This window comes from Rhagoletis zephyria, unplaced genomic scaffold (genome assembly GCF_001687245.7).
Source record: "Rhagoletis zephyria isolate East Lansing unplaced genomic scaffold, Rhagoletis_zephyria_1.1 Rzeph_scaffold_02773, whole genome shotgun sequence".
Classification (NCBI taxonomy): Eukaryota; Metazoa; Arthropoda; class Insecta; order Diptera; family Tephritidae; genus Rhagoletis; species Rhagoletis zephyria.
The window spans coordinates 45,977-60,191 of record NW_016159857.1 but is presented as its reverse complement, the minus strand read 5'-3'; the positions used below and the strand labels follow the sequence as shown (position 1 = coordinate 60,191).

The window sequence follows — 14,215 nt, the reverse complement described above, 5'->3', positions numbered from 1 at the left end:
TGGATGTTAGTATTTTCATCAAGAAAGCTCTGCACTTTAATTTTTTTTTTTATAAAAAAAAAACATATATAAATTGACTTAAGGCATTGTCTGAAAATAAAATGTCTATTGATTTTTCGGGATTTTTAAGGAACTTGCGAGATTTTCTCGGGATTTCTTGATATTTTCCGCAATTTTCGAAAGGTTTTTTTCGATCTTGCCGGATTTATTCAGGACCTTGCAGGATTTTTTATTTTTTTTTGTGTTGAACTTACCGGAATTTTTGGGGAGAATTGCTTTTCCTAAATGCCATAAAATGGATACTCTGCACGGTTTTACCAGCATGCAAGATATTTCATCAGAATGGTTTTGAAAAATTATTTAATAATGAAGGGATTTATTTTAAACCCTTAAGATTATATCATAAAATTATCTACAAAATTATCTTTTTGGGTTTAATAAACAATTTAATATGACAAAAGCAAGCAGAGTTAGTTGAACGGGAATCTATTTTGTATACACGCAAGTTTTTCAACAAGTTTAGAACTATAAAGTATTTTGTTTTATTTTTGTTAAATTACTGGTGTGATTGCTAATTAGCTTTTATCCTTTTGTAATTTTTTTATTAGGGGTGTGTCTTGTGGAAAATGAAAGCGGCCGAAGTACTTCAAAAGTTATGCAATTAGCGAATCACAGCGTGAGCTATGGACTTTTTCAGGTTAGTACTTATAAATAACAAATAGCCTTATACTTTTAAAAGTTTCGACAAAAAATAATAATAGAATTTGCACTTACTTCATTTTCAGATAAATAGTAAAACCTGGTGTCGAAAAGGTCGAAAGGGTGGAATTTGTAATATTAAATGTGAAGGTAAGTATGGTTTGTATTAGAAAAAAATACATAAAGTTCAAAAAACCTTAAAGTCTTAGAGCCTTGCGCTTCTACACAAGAATATCTTTTAATCTTATAAAAAATTCTTGATAGGGATGGGGGAGATTTATTTTAGGCAAAAAGAATATAAATGCAGAACCGAAAGCTATCCAAACAAAATAATATCCTAGATTTGCCTCGTGAAAATTCTTTAAATGTATAATTATTTCTATCAATTGGATGAAATCTATAACCTCACAAAGGGGCGCTGCTTGTTCTTGCAGAGCATCTTCGTTTAAATCAAGATATTTCATGTTTCTAATAAGGCAGTCCAACTGATCGTGGAAGACCTTTTTGCTTGAAGTGAGCCTCAGTCTTTGAATCAATTTTCTCTTGAAGTAACTCGTTAAAATTGTGTTCTCTAGTCTTACGGCGATTTTCCTGGAACGTCACTATCGATGAATGGTGGTCACTATCGCGATACTATCGGACATTTTTTTCATCGCGTTTTTATTCCGTTATTTAATGTCAGTTATAATTCCTACTTCAAGAATTCATAATTATTTGTGCGATCGTGTAAACATATACAAAGTAAATATGTTCCATAATTTTTTTTTACATGTCGAGAATGAGCAACCACTTCATTTTTACCAAAATTCAATGAACTACAAAAATGCATACTCAAAAGTTTTCTAAGAATTCTAATTAAAAAACTCAAAATTTTGATGACTTGAAAACTTCGAATTTTCATAAAATGCATGCATAGTTTTCGTTAGATAATGAACTATAATTTCAAAAAATAATGATGAACCTTTAATGAACAAAATATTAGCCTGATATCGATTCTCGTTGTTTAAAATAGACCCACCGCACACCACAGACTGCATGAGGCGGCGATTTAAGGCTGAATTTGTGGTGCCATACCATTAGCCATAACCATAACCGTAGCAATTAAATGTTCCTATAAAACATATTCGCAACTCTGTATACGATTATTGATGCCATACTATAACACCAGAGCCATAACCGTAGGTATCTATTTAATTTTGGGTTTTCGCCATAACCATAAGCAGCTCTGAAGTAAGTTTGCTATGTTATGGCTAAGGCGTTATGGTTATGGCACCTCTAATTTGGTCCTTTAGTTGGCCTCCGCATGTTGCAACATCCACGGAAGCAGCAGTTTTTTTTTCAACATTTTCTATGAAGAAAATTATTCAATAATTTTTGAAATTTTCACCTACTGATATGTTTAGCTTTGCGCTGTTTTATTTTTCCAACGTCAAAAGCTGGATTTTAGTTTTTGAAGAAGTTGGTACCACAAACAATACGAAACACGATTTATGTTAGACAGCTAACATGACGTATAAGAAGAAGAAGTGAAACTGCCTTCTAAAAATTATTAGGGGTATTCTCGATCCATAAATAGCATGATTGAACATATGAAACAACAACAAAATTATCCAATCATGTTATTTATGCAACGGATCGAGAATACGCCTATTGTATCGTGCAGTGGTGTTTTGAGTCAAATTACTACATATGCGTAGACTAGATAAAAAGTCAGTACTGAGCGGGCAACTTTAGGTGCTATTCCCTAAGTGGATTAAATATGTAATGTGTATAAGTGCATGCAGATGATGATCAAATTCACTTATGTACATACATGTCTATATGTACAGCATACTTTATGTGTGCTTACGTTGGCGTTAATTTCCAACATGCCATGCGCCATAAGAAAAGTTTCTTACATGAAAGCTGCTAATTTCAATTAGATATCAACTAACTTGTTTAACATAGGCTTGCGAATGCAAAGAATATTTTTATTTGACGTCAAGCCTACTTTGTTAGTGAAGTCAATTCGGTATATACAAATGCGACTCTTTCGTCATTATAAAAAAAACAAGACAGTTAAATACATATGTACATTAGCGTGGGCCGAAAATCCGCATTTTAGAATTTCGATTGGTAATAGCAAAAATATGGTTCATTACGCTCTAAAACCAATCTGTGGGAAAGATGACAATTTTTGGTCAATATCTTAGGCTCGCCCAAGTCCATTAAAGTTCAAGTGCCAAACAACATTTTTTTTAAGCTTATTTCGATTCTCTACAAAAAAAGGCCCATATACCAAATTATGTATGCCTAATACTTTCGAAAATATTTGCAATTTTATTAAAAAAATTTATTAATTAATTGTATTGTATATGTATATATGTATATAAAGGTTCAGTGCAAATGTAACAAACTGAAATGCAATCTTTAATTTATAAAAAAAGTCGATTCCTAACGTCCAAACAGATGTAAGCGACATTTCTTTAAAAATTTTATTTTTGATGCAAAGTGCATCTAGGAACATTTCTGCATCAAAAATAAAATAAAAAAGTGTCGTTTATATCTTTTTGGCGGTTAGGGCTAGAAGTTTTAAAATTATTCTCGAACATCTATAGCTTGACTTGATCCTGTAGGAATCGTAAAAGTAATAAATAATTGCTTACATGATTTCATATCATCGTTATGCATTTTATGTATCAACTCACTTTTCCCTTCAGTACTTTTTTTATACATATACATTTACAATAATAAACTACATACAATAGCAACTTTTGTATGTGTTTAATGGTATGTTTATTTTTATTTCTATTTTTATTTTTATTTTTTTGTAGATTTCTTAAATGACGAAATTTCGGATGACTCTCGCTGTGCCATGCAGATTTTCAATCGACACGGCTTTCAGGCCTGGCCTGGTTGGGTGAAAAAATGTCGTGGGCATACCTTGCCCGATGTATCCAGATGCTGAACACAAATCAGTGCAGCGGAATCTATGTCTGTAGGTGATGAACAGTTGGAATACCACATGGGTGGTTAATACTCTTAGCTTTGCAGGTGGCCAACATGCATACATACATATACTATGTATGTACATATATACATGCAAGTGTATGCCGGCGTGACCGATAGGCTTAAGTATGTATGTATAAAAGAGTATTGACTGAGGGCTAAGGTTCCAGTGGAATTACTAATGCGACAGTCAAGATAAACACACTCATACATACACACATACATACATAAATACATAATAATGAGAAATATTGACTTTTTATACAAATGAACGATTTACCCTTAAGTATCGCATCGCATACAAATCAAGTACATACATACATACATAGATTAATTAATTTCGAATATGTGAAGTAGTAGTGCGCTTACAAATTTACACATACATACAAACATACATTACCATTACTAAAAATTAAATAAAACTAGCTTTTAAATTTTATAAATTCGATGTTAAGTAGCATCAATTGGCATAAGTAAACTAAATTTCTATTCATACATATATGTTATACATAGTTACTATGTAAATAAGTAGGACATAATTTAGGATTAATGCAAATAAAATAAAGTAAAATACGAAATTTAATAAAAAATTAAATTAATGTAAACTTTTGCTCGTAGCTCGTTTGTATGCTGCTATGGGCCTCGTCGATTGATAATTTCCGTTCCTGGTTAATTTTGCTAGAGTCGCATTTTCTTATCACTTATGTATGTTGATAAGCGCAACGGCAAAAGGTGAAAAGATAAAGAGCAATGTAAAAGTTGCGTTTTTTATCAACTATACTTACATACTTTATTTAACATGTACATACATATGTAAATCTGTAAATCCCTTAAAACAATTTTGTGCTTCAGATGTTCTTCGATCGGCTTAAGCCTTAACTTTATTTGGGCCCATGAATAGGTAAATGCTGCCATACGCACTTGTGTAAGTCCATACATATATAGTACACATGTATTTAATGTACCGGTATTAATTTTAGTTGCTTCACGAGTCGACTTTTGTTTTGTTTTAAAGACACAATTTTTATCAGATATTTGTTTTTGAATCTTAAACAGCTGTCACCTACACTCGGATTCAGTTCATACACAACGTTTTGCTAGTCAAGAGAGAGAGCGCGTTTTGGAATATAAAATTCATAAAAGCTTAGCCACAAGTCTAAGAGACTTACTCGTAATATGCTAATAACTCGTATCATGCAATTCACTACATAGCTATATTTTATTATAATACCCTACACCTAGCATTCATAAAAAAAATTTTAAATTTTGGCGCTAAGTTTTTGACTAATTTTCTCTTCTAACTGGTTAATAAAATGAATTTTTTCTAACGCATATGAGTCGTTTATTTTGAAAGTAGCATAAGTCACTTCACAGCTCTTGTGCTTGAATGCCCAATTACTAGTTTCGTTTCTCAACTTTTCTCGATAAAACCTGTAAAACTTTCAAAAAGTAAAATTTCTCTCATCGATAGATGGAATAGATCGATTTGCAGATGCACTTGTGGTGACAAGTAATCAGTCATCTGAACACATGAGGTTCGAAGTGACTTATACCACTTTCAAAATGAACGGCTCATATATGGAACTTATAAAAATTCATTTATTTCACTTACATAAAGTACATATTTAAGAATAACCCCAAAAAAAATATTAGAAAAGTATAAAATGATGGAGATTTTAGTCATCACTTATCCCCCCCTTTTCAAAATGGTGTACACGATTTCTAAATAGGGCACCATCTGAAAATTACAAAAAATTTTTCTTCCCATTTAACAAGGTAGTGGCTGTAGTAATACTTCGAAGATAACGACATGAATTTTCATGAATATTTTTAGTCCCTACGTAGAGCTATAAGCAATTATACAAAGGACTTGTGGTAAAAAAGCCAGTAAATCTTGTAAAAAATTTGAAAAGTCGTTTCGAGAAGAACTCAAACGAAAAAAAATTTGCCTTTGGACGCCTTTCTGTCGTTACAATAGGTTTGTTCGTCGAAAATTCAGCAAGAATTATCCAACACTCAAAATATCAGAGAATTTGCAACTTCTCTCCAAGAGAACTGTCACTTTGCTCCCGCAATTTTTGAGTGTTGAGTCTGCACGAGCGCGATTTGGGCAAAAATCATGATAATTCGTACAAATTCGTACAAATTTTTTGCTCGACGAACAAACCTACTGCTTTGTAATTCATAATAGCGTTGCACTTAGTTTTTAAACGAAAACATTTTTTTAATATTTTTATTTTTTTTTAGGTTGGCGTAGTTTTATTATTATTGATTCACGGATATACTTATGTACAAGCCTGTAAGTCTGTGTTTCCATTCCTAAAAATCAATACCAATTTACCACGAGTGAAAAAACCTAACAAGGGAAACCTAGGAAATCCCAAAAGAGAAAACTGTGTACACAAATGGTACACATATAAACTTATATGTATGCATCTCGGACAAACAAATTCCACCTAGGTTCAGGCTTTGCTTGCCGTGGGGTTATTGCTGTTAGAAAAGGTTTTGCAGAGAGACCTGTTTGAGAAGTCACTGACTTTTGGCAAGAAAACGTTTATTTTCTCACCATAATATTTTTAGTTTTTACATAAAAAAATGTTTTGTGTGTTAAAATTTTTTAATGAATATGCATTTTAATGAAAGGCATCGTATAATAGCCTCCTAAGTAAAAACACTATCAGCTGGCATTTGATGTTATCTCTTACAATTTTATAATTTACTAGCAATTACCCGGCGTGCTTCGCTGCGCCTTAAATGTACGAACAGGAAGTTTTGCCACTTAATTTTATATATATAGATTCCAAATACGCCAATACATACACTGAACCAAAACAACCAATACACTGAACCAAAAGCACACCAACCGCGTACCAGAAACAACTACCCGCAGTACGGGCGAGCGACTACAGGACTGATGAATCGGCAGCTACCTGGTAAACTCCGTCAATTACCGACCGACTACTTGCAGTGTATTTCATCGATTACTTTTACAAGGCAATGCCCTAGGCGGTAGTCAACATCGGCTCTCTCTGCACTACTGGGAGTTACTAAAGTAGTCACTTGCGTGATTTATGGGCGCCCTCTGTCGTAGTTTTTCGCTATTCTGTTTACGACTGGTTCGACTCTGCACTACCATGTGCACTACCACGGGTTAATAGAGTAGCTACTTACCTAGGAGTCGGTGCAGTAGCGGTTCAAAAGTAGCGATTGACTCCAGCAGTACTGGAGGGTATGTAGTGTACTTAGCCTGCGTCCAATGCCGGCAGGAATTAATAAACATCCATACACACACACACACAAACCCACATTTGTACACCTTGCGCCACTTGTCGCTCAAATCGTAAACAGACCAGCATTCAGTGTGAAGAAAACAACAAAAACAAAAGCCCAAAACATGTTCCATTCACGCTTTAGTTACCGCTCTGTGATCATTAAGCGCGCATCGTTTCTGCCAGCCGCTCGAACGGATCGCTTGTTGCTTTCTATAAGTCACTATTTTTTTTTTTGTTGGCATTGTGTGACGCGCGCTCACAAAGCAAAACTAATTAAAAGTGCACACAAGCAATGTAAATAACAATAAAAAATAAACAAACTAAATAAAATTGCCAAATCCAAAGTAACAATTAGAAATAAAATTCATATAATTACAAAGTGCACAAGTTTTATATATGCAAATAAGTAAAAGTAAATTTAATTTTTAATATATTGCTTTCAATTATGTACCTACATGTGTATGTTTATTTTGCCATGCGTTTGATTGCAAAATAGATACTGGGATTTTTCGTATTTAGTGTTTTCCCCTATGCATATTGTTTACTACGTAAATATAAATTTGCAAAGCTGTTCAAGCTCAAGAATTTGTTCATATGTTTGCACGTGAGATTAACGAGAGTCAATATTACCAAGTAAGCACCTTCGCGTTTACGAAATTGATAATAAAAGAATATTCCATCTGTGATAAGCACGCATACTTAAAATAAACGCAAACGTATCTACACTCTAACAGTCGCGTAGCCAAGGGGATGGAGAGCGATTGGGGGCATAGACCCCCATTTTGGTAATACCCTTTTAGACCGTGTGCAATGTGCAAAAATGGAGTAGGCTTTTCAGCGATATACACATTGGTTCTAGAAGTAATAACCGCCGGGCTGGGCGGTATCAGGAAGGTATTTAAAAAATTTGCTGGCAGCACGGGAAAACTCTTCCCGACAGTCTTTATACCCATAACTTCCAAAAATTCAAGAAATATGTCTTTTTCCTGTGTGCCATCGGAATTACGGGCTTGACAATCCGTCAAAGGCTGTCAGTCCTTGAGTCGAATGGAAGCTCAACTGGCAGAAGTCTTCGGCTTTCGAGGTCTGAGTCCCCGCAGAGTATTCGTGAGCTAGATGAGCAAAGCTAACGAAACGAGCAAGGCGAGAAAGACAAGCTAGATGTGCACGGCAAGACGAGTAAAACAAGCGAGATTTACGAGAACGGCAGAGGTTTCGGTAAGCTTCGTATCCTACCAAGGTCCACCTCTCACTGCCAACCGGAATTTCGGGGCTATTATCATCACATTGAGAAGGTATTCACGATAAATCTCACTCATATCTGTGCTCGTTTAATATACTTCTGCATTGGGCAGTAACTTTTGAGGAGGTGTTACTGTACCGTAGAGATTTATTCGCTGCTTGGCTGTCAGAATAAATATTGACGGATTGTAGAAATATTACACCGCTATTAAGCCATTGGGAGGCCTCCCTTATAGCTGTTAATTTCGCCAGAAAAACACTACGGTTGTCAGGGAGCCGCCTGCGTAGTTTGAGCGAAAGGACTTTAGAGTAAATTCCGCTTCCAATTTTATTGTCAAGCTTTGACCCGTTCTTAAAAATAGCGGTAAAGCCTGGATATAAGTCTAAGTAGTTAAGCCAGTCGCTTCTGTCTGGGATTCGGCTATAAAAAAAAGATGCAATCCATCTTATGACGGAATGGTACTCAGAGCTTTTGAGCTGCATTCAGTCTGGTAAGATTGAAGCTGGCTTGATAGCTACCGTAAAGGCCGGTAGGAAGAATATTTAATATAGTCTTCAGAGCCTTACTGAGAGTAGAAGGTAGGGCACCCGTGATTAACATGGTTGCAGCCCTTTGTACCCTGGACAAAATGCCGACCGAAGTAATATCGCAATTTTCTCCGTCTGAAATTTCGGAGGTAAAATTCTACTTCCTTACATTTCCCGGCCATAAAAAAAAAGAATCAGGATGGTTTGAAAATACTAGTGTGTTGTCCCGGATGACACCAAAAGTTTTATAAAGGTTTATTGGGCAAAATTTAATAATATATACTCTGCAGTTTTGCTCTATAAAATAGTTTATCTATTGAAATCTGAAATAGTATGGATGTAGAGCATTCACGATCCTTTAGAAGAGGAGTCCCACTTTGAAATGAGGAGGAAGTCATTTTATTATGTAGTGAAATCTGAAATGGTATGACCGAAGAGCGTGTTCATGATCTTTATGAAGAGAAACCCCACTTCGTAAAGGGAAGGCGCATTTTTTACAAAAAGTACGTATATAATTTTTCTTGTTGCTGACTAATTGCTCAACAAAAAAAAAGGTTAATTGCTCAGAATGAACCTTTAGAGAATCCTTATCAGGACACCCTGTACATCCGGTATTCGCAAAAATTAAAATCTACCCAGCATCAGCTGATAAAAGCTGTAAAATTTTAATTGCTAATTTTCAGTACGGAATAAGCGAGTGGAAATAAAATATACAACTGTAAGAGTGGCCCATAAACATACATATGTTTGAAAAAATACACATAGACGAAGCCTCTAGACATTCAGTTTCATCCCCCTTTCCGAAATCCTGGCTACGCTACTGCGCACATATGCATAAATATGTATGTATAGATGTATATATACTCGAATACTAATATACATTAATTTATACACAAAACAATCCGGTTAGAAGAAATTAGAGATTAGCATCATGAGCAGAGAAGTTTTTAAGTTTCGCTTGTTTAAGTGATTTGCGAATTCTTTTGATTTATTATCGCTGCGTCGCGACGAGTCTTTTGTTTTATTTTTGTTGTTTTAATTGTAAATGTTTTTGCCTAACCTTGATTATTTCATTTTGTTGATTTTCTTGCATATTATTATGTATTTACGTTTTTGCCCACATAATTAATTTGCTTGTCTATTAGTTCACTTTAGGAAACCCAAAACATCCGTTCGCCGCCTACAAATTTCCTAATTTTATTTTATGTTGCAGTAAACACGATGTGGATTCTAGCATTGAGGGGGTTTAAGTGCGCGATGGCACATATTACAAATTTACATACTTAAGTATGTAACTCGATAACAATCCAATAAGTCACGTCCAACTACAAATTAGTCATAATGCGTGCGGTTTGAGTGTAATGTACTAATTTTATTTTTTGTTTGAATTTATGAACTCAATTGGTTTTATACAAAGCGAACGATGACTTGTGGTTATAAGTAAGTGTCTTAGTTTATATTATGGCATATAAATGAGAACAGTGACTAATGAGCTTACAAATTATCTAGCGGTTTATTGTATCTCACTAATTTACTTACATACATAGGTTAGGTTAGGAGGGCTTGTGTGGAATATTCCATACTTTCATTCCGGAAACAGAATTGCCCATTGTGAGTGTTCTATTTAAGCGAGCGCCCCATAACCGAGAGAGTAGCTAAGTAATTTCAAGTAATTATTCTACTGACCCACTTACTATCCCTAATGAAGCCGAGGAGATCCAACAGTTCCCACTCCGCTATCTCGCCCAGACTGTTGAAGAAGCGTGATGAGCTTCGACTGTAGACCTGGACATCGATATAGACAGTGGTCTGTAGCGAGAAATTATTGGTATTCGCCATCGTTGAAGCATGATGAAGCAAGTGATGCATCGATAAGGAATCTAGCTGCAGATCTGTTTAGCCACTCATATTTTAAAATTAGTACCTTATATGTAATATGCGATCGTTTGTTTTTCAAGTGGACGCTATGTTGATAAACAACGTTGGAAATAGGAGAAATAATTTAATTCCCAGCCTTAGCTGCTGTTTTTCTCAAACAAAAATACATATGTACATACATACTAGGGATGCCAAAATATCAGAAAAATTGGGATCCCGGGATTTCGGGATATTTTTTAGGTAATCCGGGGATCCCGGGATATATCCTCTCTACGCTAGCGATATTTATTAAATCAGACAAATTTTAAAGTAAAACATTTTTTTAATTGTATTTAAAAAACCATGTGATTGAGGAACGTATGCATCACAATTAATAATGTAAATACCAGGTACTTTTTAAAGTGACGATTAATAAAAAAAAAACATAAAACAAAAATATACAAAAACAATTTCTCTAAACATGTTTATTCTACTCTATAAAGAAATGCGCGAATGGAGAATTTTTCGCCTTTTTTTTCGCAATTTACTAGAAATTTTGAGGGTGTACGAGTCAAACGGATCTCAGAATCGGATTCAGCGGGTCGAAATACATGTTGGTAGTTGGGTCTGGTTAAAAACACACCCCCTTTTTTGCCGGTGTAGTTATTATTGCACTTAAAATGTTTTCGTAAGAGCAGCAAAGCATTCAAAGCGGAGTCTTCTAAGCTTGACCTGCAGTTTTTACATACAAAACCTACTGATGAAAAACATATTTCGGCATCAACACTTTTAGGCTGAACTGTCAAAAGGTAGACATAATCCATTTGAAGATAATGACCCCTATCTCCTCCATTACAAAATATTTGAACTTCTTTTACCAGCACGTCGGTCAAATTATAATTTTTTCGATTTGAGGAAGTTTTGAGTAGATTGATCTAAAAAATTATCTAACTTTTCCTTAAAACTCTCTGATTCGTTTACATTAGCGACGCTATGAGTAAATTCATTGAAATCTTCTTCAAAAAAAGGCTCAGACTGCAATTTAAAAGTACAGTTTCAAGCTTTTTGTTAATTGCAGTCAAAACGGCATTTTACAAAAATCATACTTCAAAATTCATAAACAGATTCTTACTATCAATTCGATATTTAAAAATTTTCGGGACGTCAAAATCACCGGTATCCCGGGATCCCGAGATTGGCATCCCTAATACAGACATATTTACTTATTTGGGAATATCATTTAATGAACACCTGCAGTATTTTCAGCAAATTAGTCGACTTATTTTACTCCAAAATATGTCGACTTTTCAACCAGATCTGGAAAATCCTTATTTTTACTCTTAATTTACTCTTTCTTTTGCAGATGTTCAAAAATGTCCTGCTCTAAGGCGCTGCTGTTCACGTTACTACTGAGCTGTCTCTTGCTTAATGCGCAAGTCGGTGGTAAAGAATATATGCGCTGCCAACTGGCGAGAGAGCTTTTGGAAAAATATGGAATCAACAAAACATTTCTTTCAAACTGTAAGTACCTTGCAATAACAAGTAGTGAAATAATGCAATATTTTTTTTTGTGTTCTAACCCACAGGGATATGTTTGATCGAGCACGAAAGCAATAGGAATACCAAAGTTGTGAAGCGAAATCCCAATGGCAGCGCAAGTTATGGACTCTTCCAAATCAGCAGCAAGGATTGGTGTCGCGTTAGTCGCAAAGGTGGCATATGTGATATGAAGTGTGAAGGTTGGATACAGTACTTTGAAAATAATTTAAGCTTTTAAATCTTTATGCAAATTACAATTCACTTTTGTTCAATCTACAGACTTTATTGATGACAATATTGCCGACGATGTGGCTTGTGCAAAAACGATCTTTGAACGTGTGGGCTTCAAGAACTGGCCCGGTTGGCAAACGTCCTGTCGGAATACGCAAAATTTACCAAATCTCGGCGTGGCGTGCAATATACAGACAGTGAGACCGAGTCGTACATTGAGATTTGAACACAAGTCTAATTATTATAATATATTTCAAATATCAAATAGGTATAGTCGGTAGCGGAGCAGAGCGCAGGGTAATAGTTATTTTTGTTGTATTTTATATTACAACAAAGTGCTCGAGCAAACCTACATACATACATATGTATTTTCCTAACAGTTATGACCTATTGGCAATGCTACTTACTGATTGAACAAACGAATACTTAAACAATAAAAACAAAAAACCAGGTACTTTTCCAGAGGCAGAGAGCATCGCGGCAAACTTTTTTCGTTTGCGTTTGATTTTTTGCCGCACGAAAGCCCCTCAAAACAAATCGGAAACATTAAATGTTTTTTTACTCTTTGTACTCTCCGACTATGAGTATGTATTTTATCAAAGCATTTACAACATAATTGGCGAGAGGTGAGAAGTAAGATCAGGGGTAACTAGCTAAGTTAAAAAAAGGAAGAGTAGGGTAAGAAATGAATGCTTCAATGATTTCTTAGTGTTCACTGAAGTTATCATTCAAAATCACAGTTTGCCGATCGAAGCAGCAATTGATGTTGTTGCTGTTGTTAGCTCAGTAAGCGATTGTGATAATTGGCTATAATGAAGCCAAAGCAGCCGACAGCAAATTCACAAAGGTGGCTAAGCGAAAATTGAAAGTGTTAATGGAGTAGTTGTTTTTTTTTTTAGTCTCAACTCTGGCAGTCGGAATGGAATATGAACATGAAAGACTATTTTCGTTTTAACCCATGGCAAAACTTAAAAGTGAATTAATGGCTGGGAGGGGGTTTGTCTTAATGCCTATAAGCATTCCACTTTTTAAATAAGTAATTATGTGCTTTTTACTTCGAATCTTTTATGAAATTTCGAAAGAAAATCGGTAAAGTAATACAATAATGCTGCCGTGTGAAGAAATCTTTCAGAATTTGTTTTACGGAAGTGTGCAGAGAAGGTTTTTTTACGAGTTCATGCCAACCCCTTCATACGATTTTCTTTGAAAATTCGATTTCCGATATTCTTAAAGATTTCGTAAAGATTTTGCGAGCTTGGAGTTTCCGGGCACCTATCTATACGAAATGGGCTCCTATATTTGTACTTATTGAAATAAATTTTAAATATTGAATGTCTATTTCCACGTAAAACAACAACACAATTCGTATATTGTGATCGTGTTCATTCAAGTTCTTATAACGGCATATGACCGTACCTACTAGGTACCGAAAAGCTCTTATTCACTAGAAAGTGCAAAAACACTGATGCTTGGGCTTAATCCTTGATAAGAAGCAGTCGTGGAGGCATAACATCGAGGAAAGGCCAAGGAAGCCATAAGTCTGCTTATACTGCTGTAGGGAAGTTATTGAAAAAGAAGGGGTGTCTCGCCCAAAGCAATTTATTAGCTCCACGAAACCGTAGTCAAGTCTATTATGTTTTATCGAGCCCTAGGCTAGTGGAACTCACTTGCCTTAATTGGTATTAGTGAGGCCCAATGGACCACCCTACCCAAATCCAATTACTTTAAAGTGCACATAATCTTCTCGTTGATCTACTTAAATCACAATAAAAATTTAGTTTTTAAGTGTTCCAGACAAAGATTCGTTTCCTACTTTTCTCACAGGTTCGGACACATTTTACGGCTAACAGCCTCCTACA

At 35.0% G+C, this 14,215-nt stretch overlaps 2 protein-coding genes across 10 annotated transcripts; both read left to right on the top strand.

Moving 5' to 3' along the window:
• The first annotated feature begins 612 nt into the window (after positions 1-612).
• Positions 613-4,273, top strand: LOC108367687 (lysozyme c-1). The gene is made up of 3 exons (XM_017622370.1): positions 613-697; positions 786-849; positions 3,513-4,273. The coding sequence occupies exons 1-3, from the start codon at positions 656-658 to the stop codon at positions 3,644-3,646; spliced, it is 240 nt and encodes a 79-aa protein (XP_017477859.1). The 5' UTR covers positions 613-655; the 3' UTR covers positions 3,647-4,273.
• Positions 4,274-7,077: 2,804 nt separating this feature from the next.
• Positions 7,078-12,907, top strand: LOC108367686 (lysozyme-like). Of its 9 annotated transcripts, none has more exons than XR_001848280.1 (6): positions 8,106-8,254; positions 11,950-12,107; positions 12,173-12,325; positions 12,405-12,553; positions 12,625-12,691; positions 12,723-12,907. XR_001848280.1 is itself a non-coding variant. In XM_017622365.1 (6 exons), exons 1-5 carry the CDS (start codon positions 8,121-8,123, stop codon positions 12,628-12,630), a joined length of 600 nt encoding a protein of 199 aa, XP_017477854.1. In that variant the 5' UTR covers positions 8,106-8,120; the 3' UTR covers positions 12,631-12,653; positions 12,737-12,907. The 9 variants fall into 9 exon arrangements, 7 of the variants coding, with proteins under 7 accessions (XP_017477858.1, XP_017477857.1, XP_017477856.1 ...); XM_017622365.1 differs by having other exon boundaries at positions 12,625-12,653; positions 12,737-12,907; XR_001848279.1 differs by having other exon boundaries at positions 8,093-8,254; positions 12,405-12,691.
• Positions 12,908-14,215: the final 1,308 nt, after the last annotated feature.